A 12,784-nucleotide genomic window follows, 5' to 3' on the forward strand; every position below is an offset into this window, starting at 1 on the left:
GGTTCCTAGACTACATGATCGGCGAAATGCAGCGGCAACTTTACTTGCTCGGGGAAAACATGGATCCTGACGCTGATCCGGACGACGTGTGCATTGGAAACTATGTCCTTTCGGCCCGCAGCGATCAACCTCCCGTCGGGCCCGCACGTATCCCGTAATTTGTGCCGTCCGCCAAAGGGACCTCACTAGGGGACTCATACTGATGCGATCGTCATGTTCATTTGGAAAACTGAAATCCACACTGCACAGTGTCTGAGATTCTCCACCTTTTTTATACACTTTTGTCGACCGTTCTCGGCCCCATCGAAGGAGACACGCGGTCTGTCTAGAACAAGGCCGCCTAGCATTATCGACGTGCATATTTGGATTTCAGCGGTGTGCAAATGGACGACGTTAAGCTAACCGGTTCATTGCATCAAGGATGAATATTATTCAAGGCCCATCCACCTCTTTGGAATATTCGGTTTCCACACTGCTTATTCTAGACTGCGGCGAAATTAAAATTTCCCATCGCAGAATCCTCGATTCGGAGGAACCCGGTGGTTGAAGATGTCGCGACATGTCGGTCGGCGAGAAAAGCAACGACCGGGGAGGAAAATCATGAGACGAACCTTCGCCTCTACGGCTTGCCGGACAGTATTTCCCTGCAGATCCGGGATTGGATTTACTGATATACCGACGATCGTTCCCTGTTCCTTTTCGTAGATCTGTTTATGATCTTCGAGTATAAAAATACAGCATAGATATCTGTCTAGACCTGTGGCGTCGTCGTAAGAGTTAGAACTACTATTTTTTAGGCATCACTCGATGTTCCTCATGTAGGGTTGGACTGCAAGTATTACTGCGATTAGTGAAGTAATCTTGTCGATGGTCGCAGGGCAATTGGAATCTGGCACAGATATGTATATATCTTTCCACTGGTGTATGATATGGTCTTGCCGGACAGTAGTTAACTTACTCTTGCCGCAACGACTCAACAAACCTTTGAGCCTACCACGGAATCGAATCTCTAATATACGTATTCTACGACATCTATCGATAAAAAAGAAAACAATAGTAATAATACACATTGCCACTGTATTAATCATGTCCGCATCGATCACGTATATTATATATTTTACACGCCTGTTCATATCTACTCACATGCGTTTCCGCCGGACATTGTGCCAATCATCTGCTCATACGGCGCTATATAATCGTCTTTTTCCTTTTCCTGCAATTTTAACACCATCTACTAATAATAAGAGAAACGAATCGCGGTCCAACGACATTGCACGCTGATTTGTCTGGACCAACCACTTAGGCATCACTCCGCCACAACAATTCAAATCACCCAGACGATTCCATACTAGATCCTCATTCGTCTATACACATGCCAAAAGCATATCAATCGTCAGCATATAGCACACGAAACACCAACGGTCGAGCAGTTAAGTTGGTCTTGAGACCAAATCATAAATTCACGAGCCCTGCTTCAACTAGCTACGAACAAGAATACCTAATGAGTCTACCTGCCTATTGAGACACACGCACATGATATTGTCCGTGCAACATTGCGAGAATAGAGTTTAAGACACTCGAAAGGCTGCGATATCACGAGAGCAAACAGGATGGGGGAGACGCCTTTTCGTGTTTGGGGATGGGATCATGAAATGAAATAGGCAGCCGTTTTTCGAGTCTTTGAAACCTTTTTTTTCTCTGATTAGTCTATACTACTGTGAAAGGTAGAGTGGTTCGCAATTCCTTGCTTTTTCCTCCGGGTCGAGTGTCACATGTGGCTGAAGTTATATGTACAGTAGTTGATTTATCACAAGTATCATCATCTCCGGAAGGACGCCAATTGCCTCGGTTAGCTGGGATCAAATAACCAATGCGATGTCTAATATCCTTTCTTGTTTCTTTGCTTTTTTTTATAGGAAGCCAGCGGAATAGCTTCTAATCCCTGATTTGATTGATGACCATGTCTATAAGTCATATATCTATTTTTCTCACGAATAAAAAACACTATTCACACACACACCCGTTACATCCGACCAACACGACACAACACTACGCTTATCATATACACACACCTAACTATCATCTAAGTTAAATAGTTAGTTATCATGTGGCAAGATCTTACTAATTACCTACCTTTCTTTTTCCCTCTTGCTCTTTATTCCCATATTCTTTTCGAAACCATTCTCTCAAATCAAGGGATAAGCAAGAATGAGAAATCAAGAATGATAACATGACATAATCCGAGTAATACAACCGATTAGTTACCTACCTAACTAGTTATGTTGTGTTGTGTTGTATCCTCCCAGCCAGCCACCATGAGGAATTTCATAAATGATACCCTCCCCCCTAGCGCGACAAAACAAAAAACCAGACCACAGGCTTATTGGATAAATCTTCCTATCGGACTATTTAGCCTAAAATTGCCTGAAACCGAAGCCATGGTTTTGCGGGGGGGGGGGGGGGGGGGGGGGGGGGAGGGGGTGGTTTCGAAACATACATAGATGATATGAAAATGTGAATTTTGGTTGGGGATGATGGCGCGCGCGCGGTTTTTTGTCTAGGTACCATAAGGTTGGGATATTTGTTTGATGTAACCCAAGAAGGAACGGTCAATGCGCCAATACGGTTAAGGAGGGAGGGTTCTCCGATTCTATCCTTCTTTAGGTCAATGGGTTGTGGGAAGGAAGAGGGAACTTGGGGATGATTATCGCTGGACATGGTGGTTTGACTATATTATATAGTTAAATGTATATAGAGCATGAACTAGCACCACAGTTGAATCGTTTCTAATGGCAAATAATACCGATCTTGTAGTTCATAAGATGGTAATTGTTTCTATTAAGGGTGTCTGTCAATTCTCGGGGGCGTGAGAATCAGGTTACGCTTCTATTGGAGTCCATCTTTATATACATACATTACAAAGCCGCAATAGTAGCTAGTTATAAGGACGAGTAGATGAGCAGTGAATATTGACATATATCCAAGGTTCCACGGCCATTGAAGTCAGTAATATATACATTGATACGCCCGCGATTATACGCATTTATATTTATTTTTCTATTGCTGGTCTGCTCCGTTCGATACGCATACGCATAGGGATTTGCCCTCAATACTTTCCCACGCAAATGGCCGGTTGAGCCACTGTCCCCTAGAATAACCAGATGACAGAGAATGCTAAAAGATTTTCTATGATGTGCTCGAACACCATCCACTAGAATACGAACCTTTCCGGATACTCCAAATCTGGCACCAGTTCCCGTTTTATTGGAAATAGGTACGCATATACAGAGTTATGTACTATGTTGAATTGTTGATGCCATTCATCAAGGTAGCCAAAGAAACCTATTTGACAGCAGAACACAAAATCCCAAGAACCTAGACTGGTATCTCTTTTGCAGACTCCGTTCCCTTTGCAAATGCATGATCCCATATTCGGGCCCGACTCCTAGCCGTCCGGCCATTTCCCATATAACCATCGCCTGGACGAAGTGAAAACAAAGAAGCATTCTCAAGAAACTCTTCCTTGAGGGAGGTTGAAGAAAGATACATAAAGTAGATGCAACAAATCAGATATCACATGACAGTCGATATGGCCATCGACCACTTTCATCGCTTCTCCAAGCGACTCAACGCGCCCAAGACGAGACTGACGTCTCTTGGTTTCTCGCGTCTTATTCGTACCCTTGCTCTTCCCTCGCCCTCGCCCTCGTCTGTACTTCCCTCGATCTCTAATCGTTCAAGGGAGTTCTGCATGTCTCGTTCCTCTAGTCGTTGGGCACAGATGCGCAGTATCTGCGAAGACACATTGTCTGCCGCAGAACGGTAGAGCTCGATATCATGGACACCTGCAGCAAAAGAGTCAAGCGTAGGTGCTAAAGACGATGTCACCTGCGATAAACGAGAAGAGACAGCAGATATAGTCGTATTGGACAATAGGTCCGCCGAAGGAGACTGCTGTGGGCTCCGCCGGCTTGCACCTGCTTGCTGCAGTGCGGGGTTCAAGATTGCTAGTAGATCTCTCTGTGAAGGATCCAAGAGAGATGCGTCGATGTCTTGGGTCTCTGGCAATTGGGAGTCGGTTCTACCACCTTGGCTCTCCGTTTGTCGTTCTGACTGCAGAGATTTCGTATGCGGAATAGAAGGTGCTCGCAATAGAGCATTCAAAGAATGACGTTCGTTTTGTAACCTGGGTAGCGAAATTTTAGCCTTGGATTTCCGAGAAGCAGGGCGTTATTTTTCAAGCATACCTCTGTATTTGTTCCTCGAGCTCCTTTATCTTCTCTGCATTTTGGATATTCTTGGGATTGGGCTTCTTGACAACCACTGCCGGAGGCTCTGTCTCTTGTCTGCCGAACCAATCTGATAGCTCAGATACGTTTGCAAAGTCTTTCAACAGTTCCTCTTGAATGACTCGTGCTGCGATCAGTGAGTACATGAACTGCTCACTTGCTGTATTTCTCATTACTTACCTGCTAATCTTGCACTTTCGTCATCTGATCGAGACCCCGATGGCTTGTCCCCCATTGCTCGAGTAGCACACCATGTCAACAGTTGCCGCATTCTCCGTGGCTCTGGAAGATCGCTAGCGATGTGTTTGTAGAAATCGGCTGCGTTGACTTCCTTGTGTGGAAGCGCTGCAAGAAAAGTATTAGTACTCCGTTCTATTCCAGGGTAGCCGGGTTGCTCGAGAGGGTCTCTCCCACCATTGGAGGCGCCAGAGTCTATCAGAGAACTGGCTCTTCTTCCTCGCATCCCAAGACTACTCCTTCTTTGGCCCTTTTTACCCTTCTCCGTTCTCATCTCCTTGTTTCGACGGATAACTGGGGTATCTGCAACTGGCAAGGCAATCTTTGACGTTCCTGGCTGCGACGGTTCGGGTGACATGAACGTATTGTTTTCGGTACCAGATTTGCTGGGCCTGCCTCTCTTCTTCTTGGGCTCAACTGAAAGTGAATCGATATCGTCAAATTTGCGAGTCGGACGAGAAGGCTCCTCAGATGCTCTGTCAGGTTCCGCAGACGTAATCCTCGAACTTCTTCGTCTCCCCCTCCCTTTGGTTGCTCCGTTGGTTTTCGTAGTCTCTTCCGTTACGCCATTCACTTCTGCCTCCGTTTTCGACTTCGTCGGTCTCCCTCTCTTGGGTGATCTCCGTTGAGCCGGTTCCTCCTCGACCCTCTCTGCAACTGAAGTCCTAGGCTTCTTCGGTTTGCTCGGGCGTGTGAACTGGAAACCATCCACATCCTCATCATAGTCTGTTATGAAGTATCAAACAAAATCAGCGGACCCATATACGACTCCGTACGCCTTCAATGCTAGCTGCCTCCCCGTTTTTCAACCCCTCGCCGGGTCCTTTCAATTGACCGACACTGAAAGACATTGCACCACTCACCAGCTTTTCTCTTGCTATCCACAGTCCTCCCACCTCTCCCATTCATGCCTGTGTTCACCGCTACCGCATCCTCCTTCGTCTTTGCTGCGCCTCGTGATCTCTTTCCTTTCCCCGTATCTTGCGCAGACGACGACGCAGGACGCGTCTGCGCCTGCGACGTCGCCATATCAATCGCCCTCAACGGTTCGCGACGCGTTATCTTCGTGCTTGAGGTTGTGACGACAGTGGTGCTCATGTCAGAGATATAGCAGGCGGGGCGGTGAGCGTAGATGGACGACGAGCCACGGTGAGTTCCTTCTTGGTCGTTGTCTATTCTATATATCGCGCTTGAATCTCCGAATGCGATGGCGTATCATATATTATTAACGACAATCGTGCGCCCCCCTGATCCTGAACGAGAATAGGTCGAGTCAAATCGTAGGCTTGCGGTAACCCCAAGACGTCACCCCAATTCCATGCAGTCGACGTGCAGAAACCCGGAAAAAGAAGCCTAGCAATCGCGATCTTTGAGTAACCCAGATCTTATAGCAACAGAAGGGGTTCGACAAGGGTCTGCGCCTTCGTGGTGTTGTGCGATCAGTGAATATCGGTCGGCTCGCGCTTCTGTACCGGGGATTAGAGAAACGGGAGTGAGGTGGGCGGTCGGGTGTCGCGCTTCGACAACGGGACGCGATAGAGGCACCAAACAAGTTCACGTCGACAAACCTGCCGGCGACACCAGCACGGATCCGATGCGACGATGGCGCTGAAGTCGATTCTCGCTTTCCAGAGGTGCCAACCGATATGATATGACCGTCTGGGATGGAGACTGATCGAATTCGCCCGCCGTTGTTTTGGTCTTGGCGCGTGGGGACTGCGCTAGTCCGCTTTAGGCTGTAGAGGGGGATGCATGATTTCAATTTTCAAGGGTTATTGAGTATTATATCGACTGTGCGAAGGAATCAGGTTTGGATTCGACCTTAGATCAGTGAGGATGGCTAGCCTAATTACGCGGTCGTTGGCCGTTGGTCTCTTGGTTACTAGGAAGGCGAGTGATAGCTTGCTGAGACATGATCCAGGCAAAAAAAGAAAAGAGTGAACACGAATCATACAGTTAGTTCTAAATTGTCTACAGTTATCTGACAGGTAAATCAGAAAACCAGGATGCTAATAAACACACAATGGATGCTCAGTCATAGATCCTCGTTGGAATTAACCCCGTAGTCGCTGGGATGGTGGCATCTCTCGTAACGGCTTAGGCCTAGTGATCCCAACAGGAAGGCCTGCTTCCAAATGGATCAAGTGCCTATTTGACAGATGCCAGATCTGTTGGAGGAGCCAAGCTTCCTTCGATCCGCCGCTTGGCCGCTTGCTTCTCCTCGTTGGAGATGTCTTCCTCGTTCTTACGCATATCCGGCTCGTGCTGTGGCTGATCAGGAGAATGACCAATGGACATGCCGACGCGGATCTGTACAGGTATATCAGTTAGGATCGGAGTACGAAGTGAAGAGGGCTGAGGTCCACCTACCAAAGTTTCGAGGGCGCCCTTTGAGTTATCTACCAGGTCGCTATCGAAGTTCATCACACCCTGTTCAAACAACAAGAGAATTGTACTGCCGCCAAACTTGAAGTAACCGAGCTCTTCAGCTCGAGACACCTTCTCACCGGGTTTGCGAGTGATCACAGTGCTCCCCACCATCATCGCACCGACACAGACGACCATGACCCGTCCGTGTGCAACGGAATCGATAGGAACTAGCACCCTCACGTTCTCACCATACACATCCAGAGCTGAACGGATAGCCATTGGGTTAACCGTATAGTACTCTCCTTCGATAGTCTTGGGAGTTCCCAGGACACCATCGACAGGAATATGGAAGCGATGATAATCCTGCGGTGCCAGACGGAAGATTCCCAGAGCACCATTCTTGTAGCGTTCTGCGTCTTCCGGATAAGCATTTCCAAGGAGTCTCTCCACCGAGAACTCTCTGCCCTTCACCCAGATCTTAGTCGCTTCATCGATACGATCGAAGACAACGGACCGACAGTCTGCGGGGGACACGACAATCTTTGCGTTGTCCGGTGCGGAGCAGGGACGAGCTCCGGGCTTTAGAGCCCGATAGAAGAACTCGTTGAAAGTTTTGAACTGGTCTACAGGAAGCAAGACTTCCGACATGTCAAGTTGATGGAAGTTAATAAATCCCCGAATCTGACTGGCAGAAGCCGGGTCATCATACTTTTTTCCTTGCTTGATGCTTAGGGACTTGAGCATTTTACGAACTAACAATTGGTCAGCTGATAAATACTCTCTGATCGTCAAGGCCAGCGCAACATACTTCTCTTCTTTTCCATCTCCCTACTTTTAAGGCCTTTGTAGAGCAGGCGAATACCGAGTCGGACGTAAACGCTCATTCGCTCCTCATTGATCTGTCCAGTAATTCTATCCTGGACAAGGATGTTGGCAGAGTTCGCACCAAGCTTGTAGCCTCCGTACGAGATCTTCGTTATGACCTTGGAGTACCATTTGCGTTGTGCCTGACTCGAGGTGACAAAACCGCCCATCATAAGATTATCGACTTGGCGCCAGTCTTGACTAGCACATGTAGCGATATGTGTGATGATATCCGCGTCGCTGCGTTTCCCGAGTCGCGGTTGATGGCACAAAGGACATTCACGTATTTCGACGACGTGTTCCTCGCCTCGCTCATCGGCGAGATCATCTGGGGAGAGCTCATCGCTGGTCGTCTGTTCCTCGCTGGAGATAGCTGGCACGGCTGTACGCTCAGTGTCAGTGTTGGAGGCCGGCGTTGAATTATTTTCCGCTGCCAGCTCATCACTGCTGACCTCATCTTCACGTTCCTCCTGACCCTCCACAGAGGGCTCGGTCGTTCCCGGCAGCAAGCTCTTGACCTTTGCACCAATATCGCGGACGCTCTTCTTCTGTAGTTCCTGGAGCTTTTCCTCGAGACAGATCACCGCTTGATCAAAAGTGAGATCCACCGTCTCACTTGGCTCGTTTTCAGCGGCAAATTTTCTGAAGAACCCATCGATGGTTGAGTCTTTCAAGGTAGACCCAAGAGTGTCCAGCATCGTTGTCAGTTCGACCTTACTAACCCGGGCGCTGTCATCGGCATCGTACTGCTTGAGCATCACTCTCCAGAACTGCTGCCTGAGTGCAGGGTACGGCATATATTTGGCTTTGATGTATAATTCCGGGGAGTGCTTATCTTCCCAGCGATCCTTGTTCTTCAGCTGAAGGGGGATTGTATAGGCTTTGAGATCCTCTTCCTGGCTAAGAGGTGTGACTGCGTCGTCGTTCAAGTTAGCAGCAACCGGGTTAGGGGTAGAGCTCGGAGCAACGCTTGGGACAGTCAGATGAGTGCTGGTGGTGTCAGATGGCGGCGCACTGGTCGAAGGAGTCGGGGTCTGCTGGTCTTGCTGGAACTGGGTAGATAATGATGTTCCCGAGCTTTTTGATTTCAAGGGTGGCTTCGACATTTTCGAGAGACTAGTACTTGACGAAGAGCGGCTCATTGGAAGTCGGAAACGAGATTTCGTAGCAGGAGGAGTGCGAGCAATATTTCCATAGGGCTCAGGGAGTCGGTACAAACCCGTTTCTGGATCAGCTTCAGGAGCAGCTTGAATGAGGGTCTGCAGGGGCAAACTGGCTGAAGCCACAAAATCATTTCCTGAAAGCTTGTCTCGATCGATGACGGTAAAACTCATGGTGTATTGCTGTTCATGCTTCATGACCTGGAACACCATCTTCTCATCGAAAACCGGGTTAAGATTATGCCTGATAACTCGGGTTCTCATGGTCTTCCTTCCCAGAGAGGTCACGACGAACGGGTCCATGTCAAAGGATGTGCGCGTCACTGTTCATAATCGTCAGCATCACTGCATCTCGGACATGGGTCCCAAGAACCCTAGCGATCACATACCGTTGCGTTCGGGCGGAAGATCTTTAATTCTGGAAATCTCCAAGAAGACAATGCCAGAGATTCCGTTTCCAGCGCCGCTGAATTGGTAGGCCCTAGCCGCAATCGACTTGCGCTTCAGGCGAGCAATGCGGAGTTTCCTCTTTTGCTTCTCGACGCCCTCCGACTTTCCTTGATCGTCTGTTTCCTCAGATGTCTCGTTGTCCTCCAATTCATTTGTATTCGCCCGGGAGAGCTCATCCTCATCATCTGCAGCGCGGACAACAGCCTTAAACTTCTGGTATGTCTCTTCCGGGGAAGCAGCGGGGTTGGATGCATCATAGAGTGAAAATTGCATAAGGATTTCTCCTGATACCGTGCTTCCCTTTTTCCCGGGCTTTCGTTTCGACTTGAGCGTGTACCATTTTGGCTATCACTGCGTCAGCAGACGGTCATTTCCCCATGGAGAGTGAAGACATACTTGCTGCTGCAGCTCACCACCCGCGAAGATCTCTTCCAGAGGAATATCGAACTCGCCCATGTAATCTTTTCCGAACTTGTCATGATCCCAGCAGATACATTCTAGCAAAGGCACGCCCCCAATTGGCAGGTCAAATGTCACGTTCCACTCCGGGTTCAGGGTCTTCGATATCGTCGGGGTCGATTCTCTCGCATCTCCAAGGGTTACGATCAGATACTGAAGAGTCGTCAGATCTGTGTCCGCGCCGTATCGCCGCCAGGACTTACCGGATCGCTGGTACCGCCTCTATCTTTGGGCGCTAGGTTCCTCCCCTACTCCCAGCGTAATCAGTATTTCGGCTCTTAAGATGCGCGTGGCCGCACACGTCCCGCACGCTACTGACCTTGACCACCGTTGTCCTCAAAACCAGGCTCTTGTTTTCAAACTGCATTCTCAGCGGACTCGTACTTCGACTTGGACCCTGGGCTGGTGTCGAGGACTTGGAACTTAAGTGGGAGCTGATACGCTGCGGAATCGGTAGGCGAACCATCTTGAACGATGGTGCGGGGTTCGCGTATGCTTGGCCACGGAGAGACAACCTGTTTCTCCCTCTTCCAGCGAGGCCTGCGCGGCTCACTCTTGGTTAGTTGACATTGGCCTCCGAGCCGTCGGGAGCAGTTACCTACCTTAGGCCCTTGGTGCTAGGGGACTATATGATGGTGGTGATGATGATGATGATGATGACGGCGATGATGATGTACCCAGGCGGTCAGCTCTCAAGGCATTGAAAGCCACGGCAGCTTCCTTGGCCAAGGTCATACACTCCGGGAGAAGATGGATCGGACGAGAGAGCGCAATTTATCGGGGCAATTACTGTGAAAGGGGGGAAAGTTCCAGCTGCAACGCCGCCGGGAGGCTCTGTGGGCGATGCTGGACTAAGAATATCATCGAAGCCATCACCCCAGGCGGGACGGGCGTTAAGACAATGGATGCACAACCCCCAAACAACACCTTACGGAATCCGCGGCGGTCGGCAAACGCTCTCCAGGCGACATCAAGGCATGGCATCGCTCCAGCAGGCTTCATCCAACTCCTATCTCGTCCGCAACAGGGCCCAACAGACCTCAGGTCCGCTTTACCGCTGGTCCCAAGCGATCTCCGACTCCACATGGTGACGAGACCGCGCCGAGTCTACTCTATGATACTATCATCTCTGGTCGATGATGACAAGCGCCCGTTTGCGTATTCAGAAATACCTCGTCCTTTGTCCAGCGGTGGCGGTGTGGTATTGTTATGGTATTTATTAGCATCAATGTCATGGTGTACAGCTTCTGGACACGTTCGATGAGCAATCCTGGTGCTGTCAATCGTCAGGACGAACAACAGCCTTGAAGCCGTCGTAACGGCATGCATGGATGCGATTCAACGTCGCTTAATAATTTTTTTTTTTTTTTTTTTCAATATCTGTCCAGACGTCTGTTTCACACACAAGCAGAATATGCACGCCATCGGACCCCGACAGAGCCCCTGTGGCTGATTCCTCTGGGCTGTAAAACTAGAGTAGAAGCCGGTTCGAAACCAGGATCCTTCCCGCGCTTCTAGAGCAGAGCCAAGCACTTTCTGCGGCCCGCCCGCTGGGAGATCCGAAGTTCCGCACCTGGTTCAACTGTTGCGGGGTCTGTTGCTGCTGCGAGGATCTGCAGCTTTCACCAAGTTTATACCGGAGCGTTGGCCTGGCCTTTCGACATCACACGGACTTCAGAGCAGTGTGGAGGATATTGATCCCTGATCGACCTACAAACCCTTTCTCTCCTCTGTTAGTAATCCCCATTGTCTCAGTCGAAGATCATGACCCAGCGTGGTCTGAGCGAAGGAGAGGAGAACGAAAATGATCGGGACGACGGGACCATATGCAGTCTCTGCAAATTATCCGTGCGACACTATAAGAGAAGCCAGTTTTTGGTAATTGTGGAACCATATTAATTACGTTACCAAGACCGTTTTATCAAAATACTACGTACAACTATAGTGACTGCTACAGCCTACTAACTAGACGAGATCGAGCGCGACGAGAAGGATGCTGCGCGAGAAGGGATAATGATATATCGCGATCAAGTTGCGGAAAGGGAACCTCGAAAAAAAAGGAAGATAAATTAGGTATACAAACTTACCAAGACCCTGGACTTACCTAGTCCGTTTATTGCCCAAGCGTTAGACAAAGGGAAAATATCTGTTCTGAAGGACGTATGCCATCGTTCTATCTATCCGTGCAGACCACCGTCAGCAAGAAATAACGTTTCTTGCCCCCCTCAACGAGTACACAACCGAGGCTGAAGACCAGCCGTCATAAGCCCAAGTGCATATGACTTCCAATCGTGGTTGATGGTCCTCAAAGCTTCTTAGCTGAAACTGAAGCAATTAGAGCCACTGACGACCGGAAGGCACAGCGTATTATTTAACCATGGCTCTCACCCGGGCACGCGATCAATTATTTATCCGTTGTTATCATCATCATTCTCATTATTATTTCTATTATTTTCTCTGCAGGTCTAGCCACTCAATTACTTCCAACCAGCCTCCAGCACCTAGTAACTAATCCAGTAGTGTATCTGCTACCAGTAATAAATAACTCGCACTTGTTTTCGCGTGGAATTCGGGGAAATACACTACTTAGTATTACTTAGTTAAGAACCGTTGTCTTCCTACTAACCACTCAGAGTCTAGTCAAGAGACTCAAAAGAAAAAAAGAAGGGAAGGAAAAAAAAAAAAAGGAACGCTGCATGGAGCTACGTATCGACCAATGATCTAGAACAGTAATTATCTAGCCAAAATAATAATAAAACCCACATCTAGGCTACAGGGAAAAGCAACAGAGAGAAAAAATCACAGCCACAGAAAGAGGCGGCGGCTCTGGGGCACTACTTACTGCATTGGTCATTCTCCACCGCGGCTGAGCTTCAGCTCTGGTATAGCCACCGTACCTAGAATACCGTAGTAGTAGTTCGAACGTCATATGCACCTGCCACCAAGTCCGTGGCA

General features: G+C 48.8%; 2 protein-coding genes across 2 annotated transcripts; both read right to left on the bottom strand.

Moving 5' to 3' along the window:
- Window positions 1-3,518: 3,518 nt before the first annotated feature.
- C8Q69DRAFT_24062 (Mis12-Mtw1 domain protein) lies at window positions 3,519-5,711 on the bottom strand. The gene is made up of 4 exons (XM_028626483.1): window positions 5,390-5,711; window positions 4,470-5,252; window positions 4,248-4,416; window positions 3,519-4,186 (listed from the first exon to the last, which is right to left on the bottom strand). Exons 1-4 carry the CDS (start codon window positions 5,622-5,624, stop codon window positions 3,607-3,609), a joined length of 1,767 nt encoding a protein of 588 aa, XP_028489042.1. The 5' UTR covers window positions 5,625-5,711; the 3' UTR covers window positions 3,519-3,606.
- Window positions 5,712-6,576: 865 nt separating this feature from the next.
- C8Q69DRAFT_24141 (phosphatidylserine decarboxylase-domain-containing protein) lies at window positions 6,577-10,512 on the bottom strand. Its single transcript, XM_028626496.1, has 6 exons — window positions 10,149-10,512; window positions 10,033-10,077; window positions 9,767-9,982; window positions 9,310-9,715; window positions 7,705-9,243; window positions 6,577-7,648 (listed from the first exon to the last, which is right to left on the bottom strand). Exons 1-6 carry the CDS (start codon window positions 10,293-10,295, stop codon window positions 6,675-6,677), a joined length of 3,327 nt encoding a protein of 1,108 aa, XP_028489043.1. The 5' UTR covers window positions 10,296-10,512; the 3' UTR covers window positions 6,577-6,674.
- Between the last annotated feature and the right edge of the window lie 2,272 nt (window positions 10,513-12,784).

This window comes from Paecilomyces variotii (assembly GCF_004022145.1).
Source record: "Paecilomyces variotii strain CBS 101075 chromosome Unknown C8Q69scaffold_1, whole genome shotgun sequence".
Classification (NCBI taxonomy): Eukaryota; Fungi; Ascomycota; class Eurotiomycetes; order Eurotiales; family Thermoascaceae; genus Paecilomyces; species Paecilomyces variotii.

What these genes read in the sequence shown, in the direction of transcription:
- C8Q69DRAFT_24141 (XM_028626496.1), bottom strand. Translation starts at nt 10,295, where the DNA reads ATGGTTCGCCTACCGATTCCGCAGCGTATCAGCTCCCACTTAAGTTCC. An exon ending in GAGGCGGTACCAGCGATCCG is followed by an intron (nt 9,983 to 10,032) that starts GTAAGTCCTGGC and finishes ACGACTCTTCAG; the next exon opens with TATCTGATCGTAACCCTTGG. An exon ending in GTGGTGAGCTGCAGCAGCAA is followed by an intron (nt 9,716 to 9,766) that starts GTATGTCTTCAC and finishes ACGCAGTGATAG; the next exon opens with CCAAAATGGTACACGCTCAA.
- C8Q69DRAFT_24062 (XM_028626483.1), bottom strand. Translation starts at nt 5,624, where the DNA reads ATGAGCACCACTGTCGTCACAACCTCAAGCACGAAGATAACGCGTCGC. An exon ending in CGAAAGTGCAAGATTAGCAG is followed by an intron (nt 4,417 to 4,469) that starts GTAAGTAATGAG and finishes CACTGATCGCAG; the next exon opens with CACGAGTCATTCAAGAGGAA. An exon ending in CTCGAGGAACAAATACAGAG is followed by an intron (nt 4,187 to 4,247) that starts GTATGCTTGAAA and finishes TTCGCTACCCAG; the next exon opens with GTTACAAAACGAACGTCATT.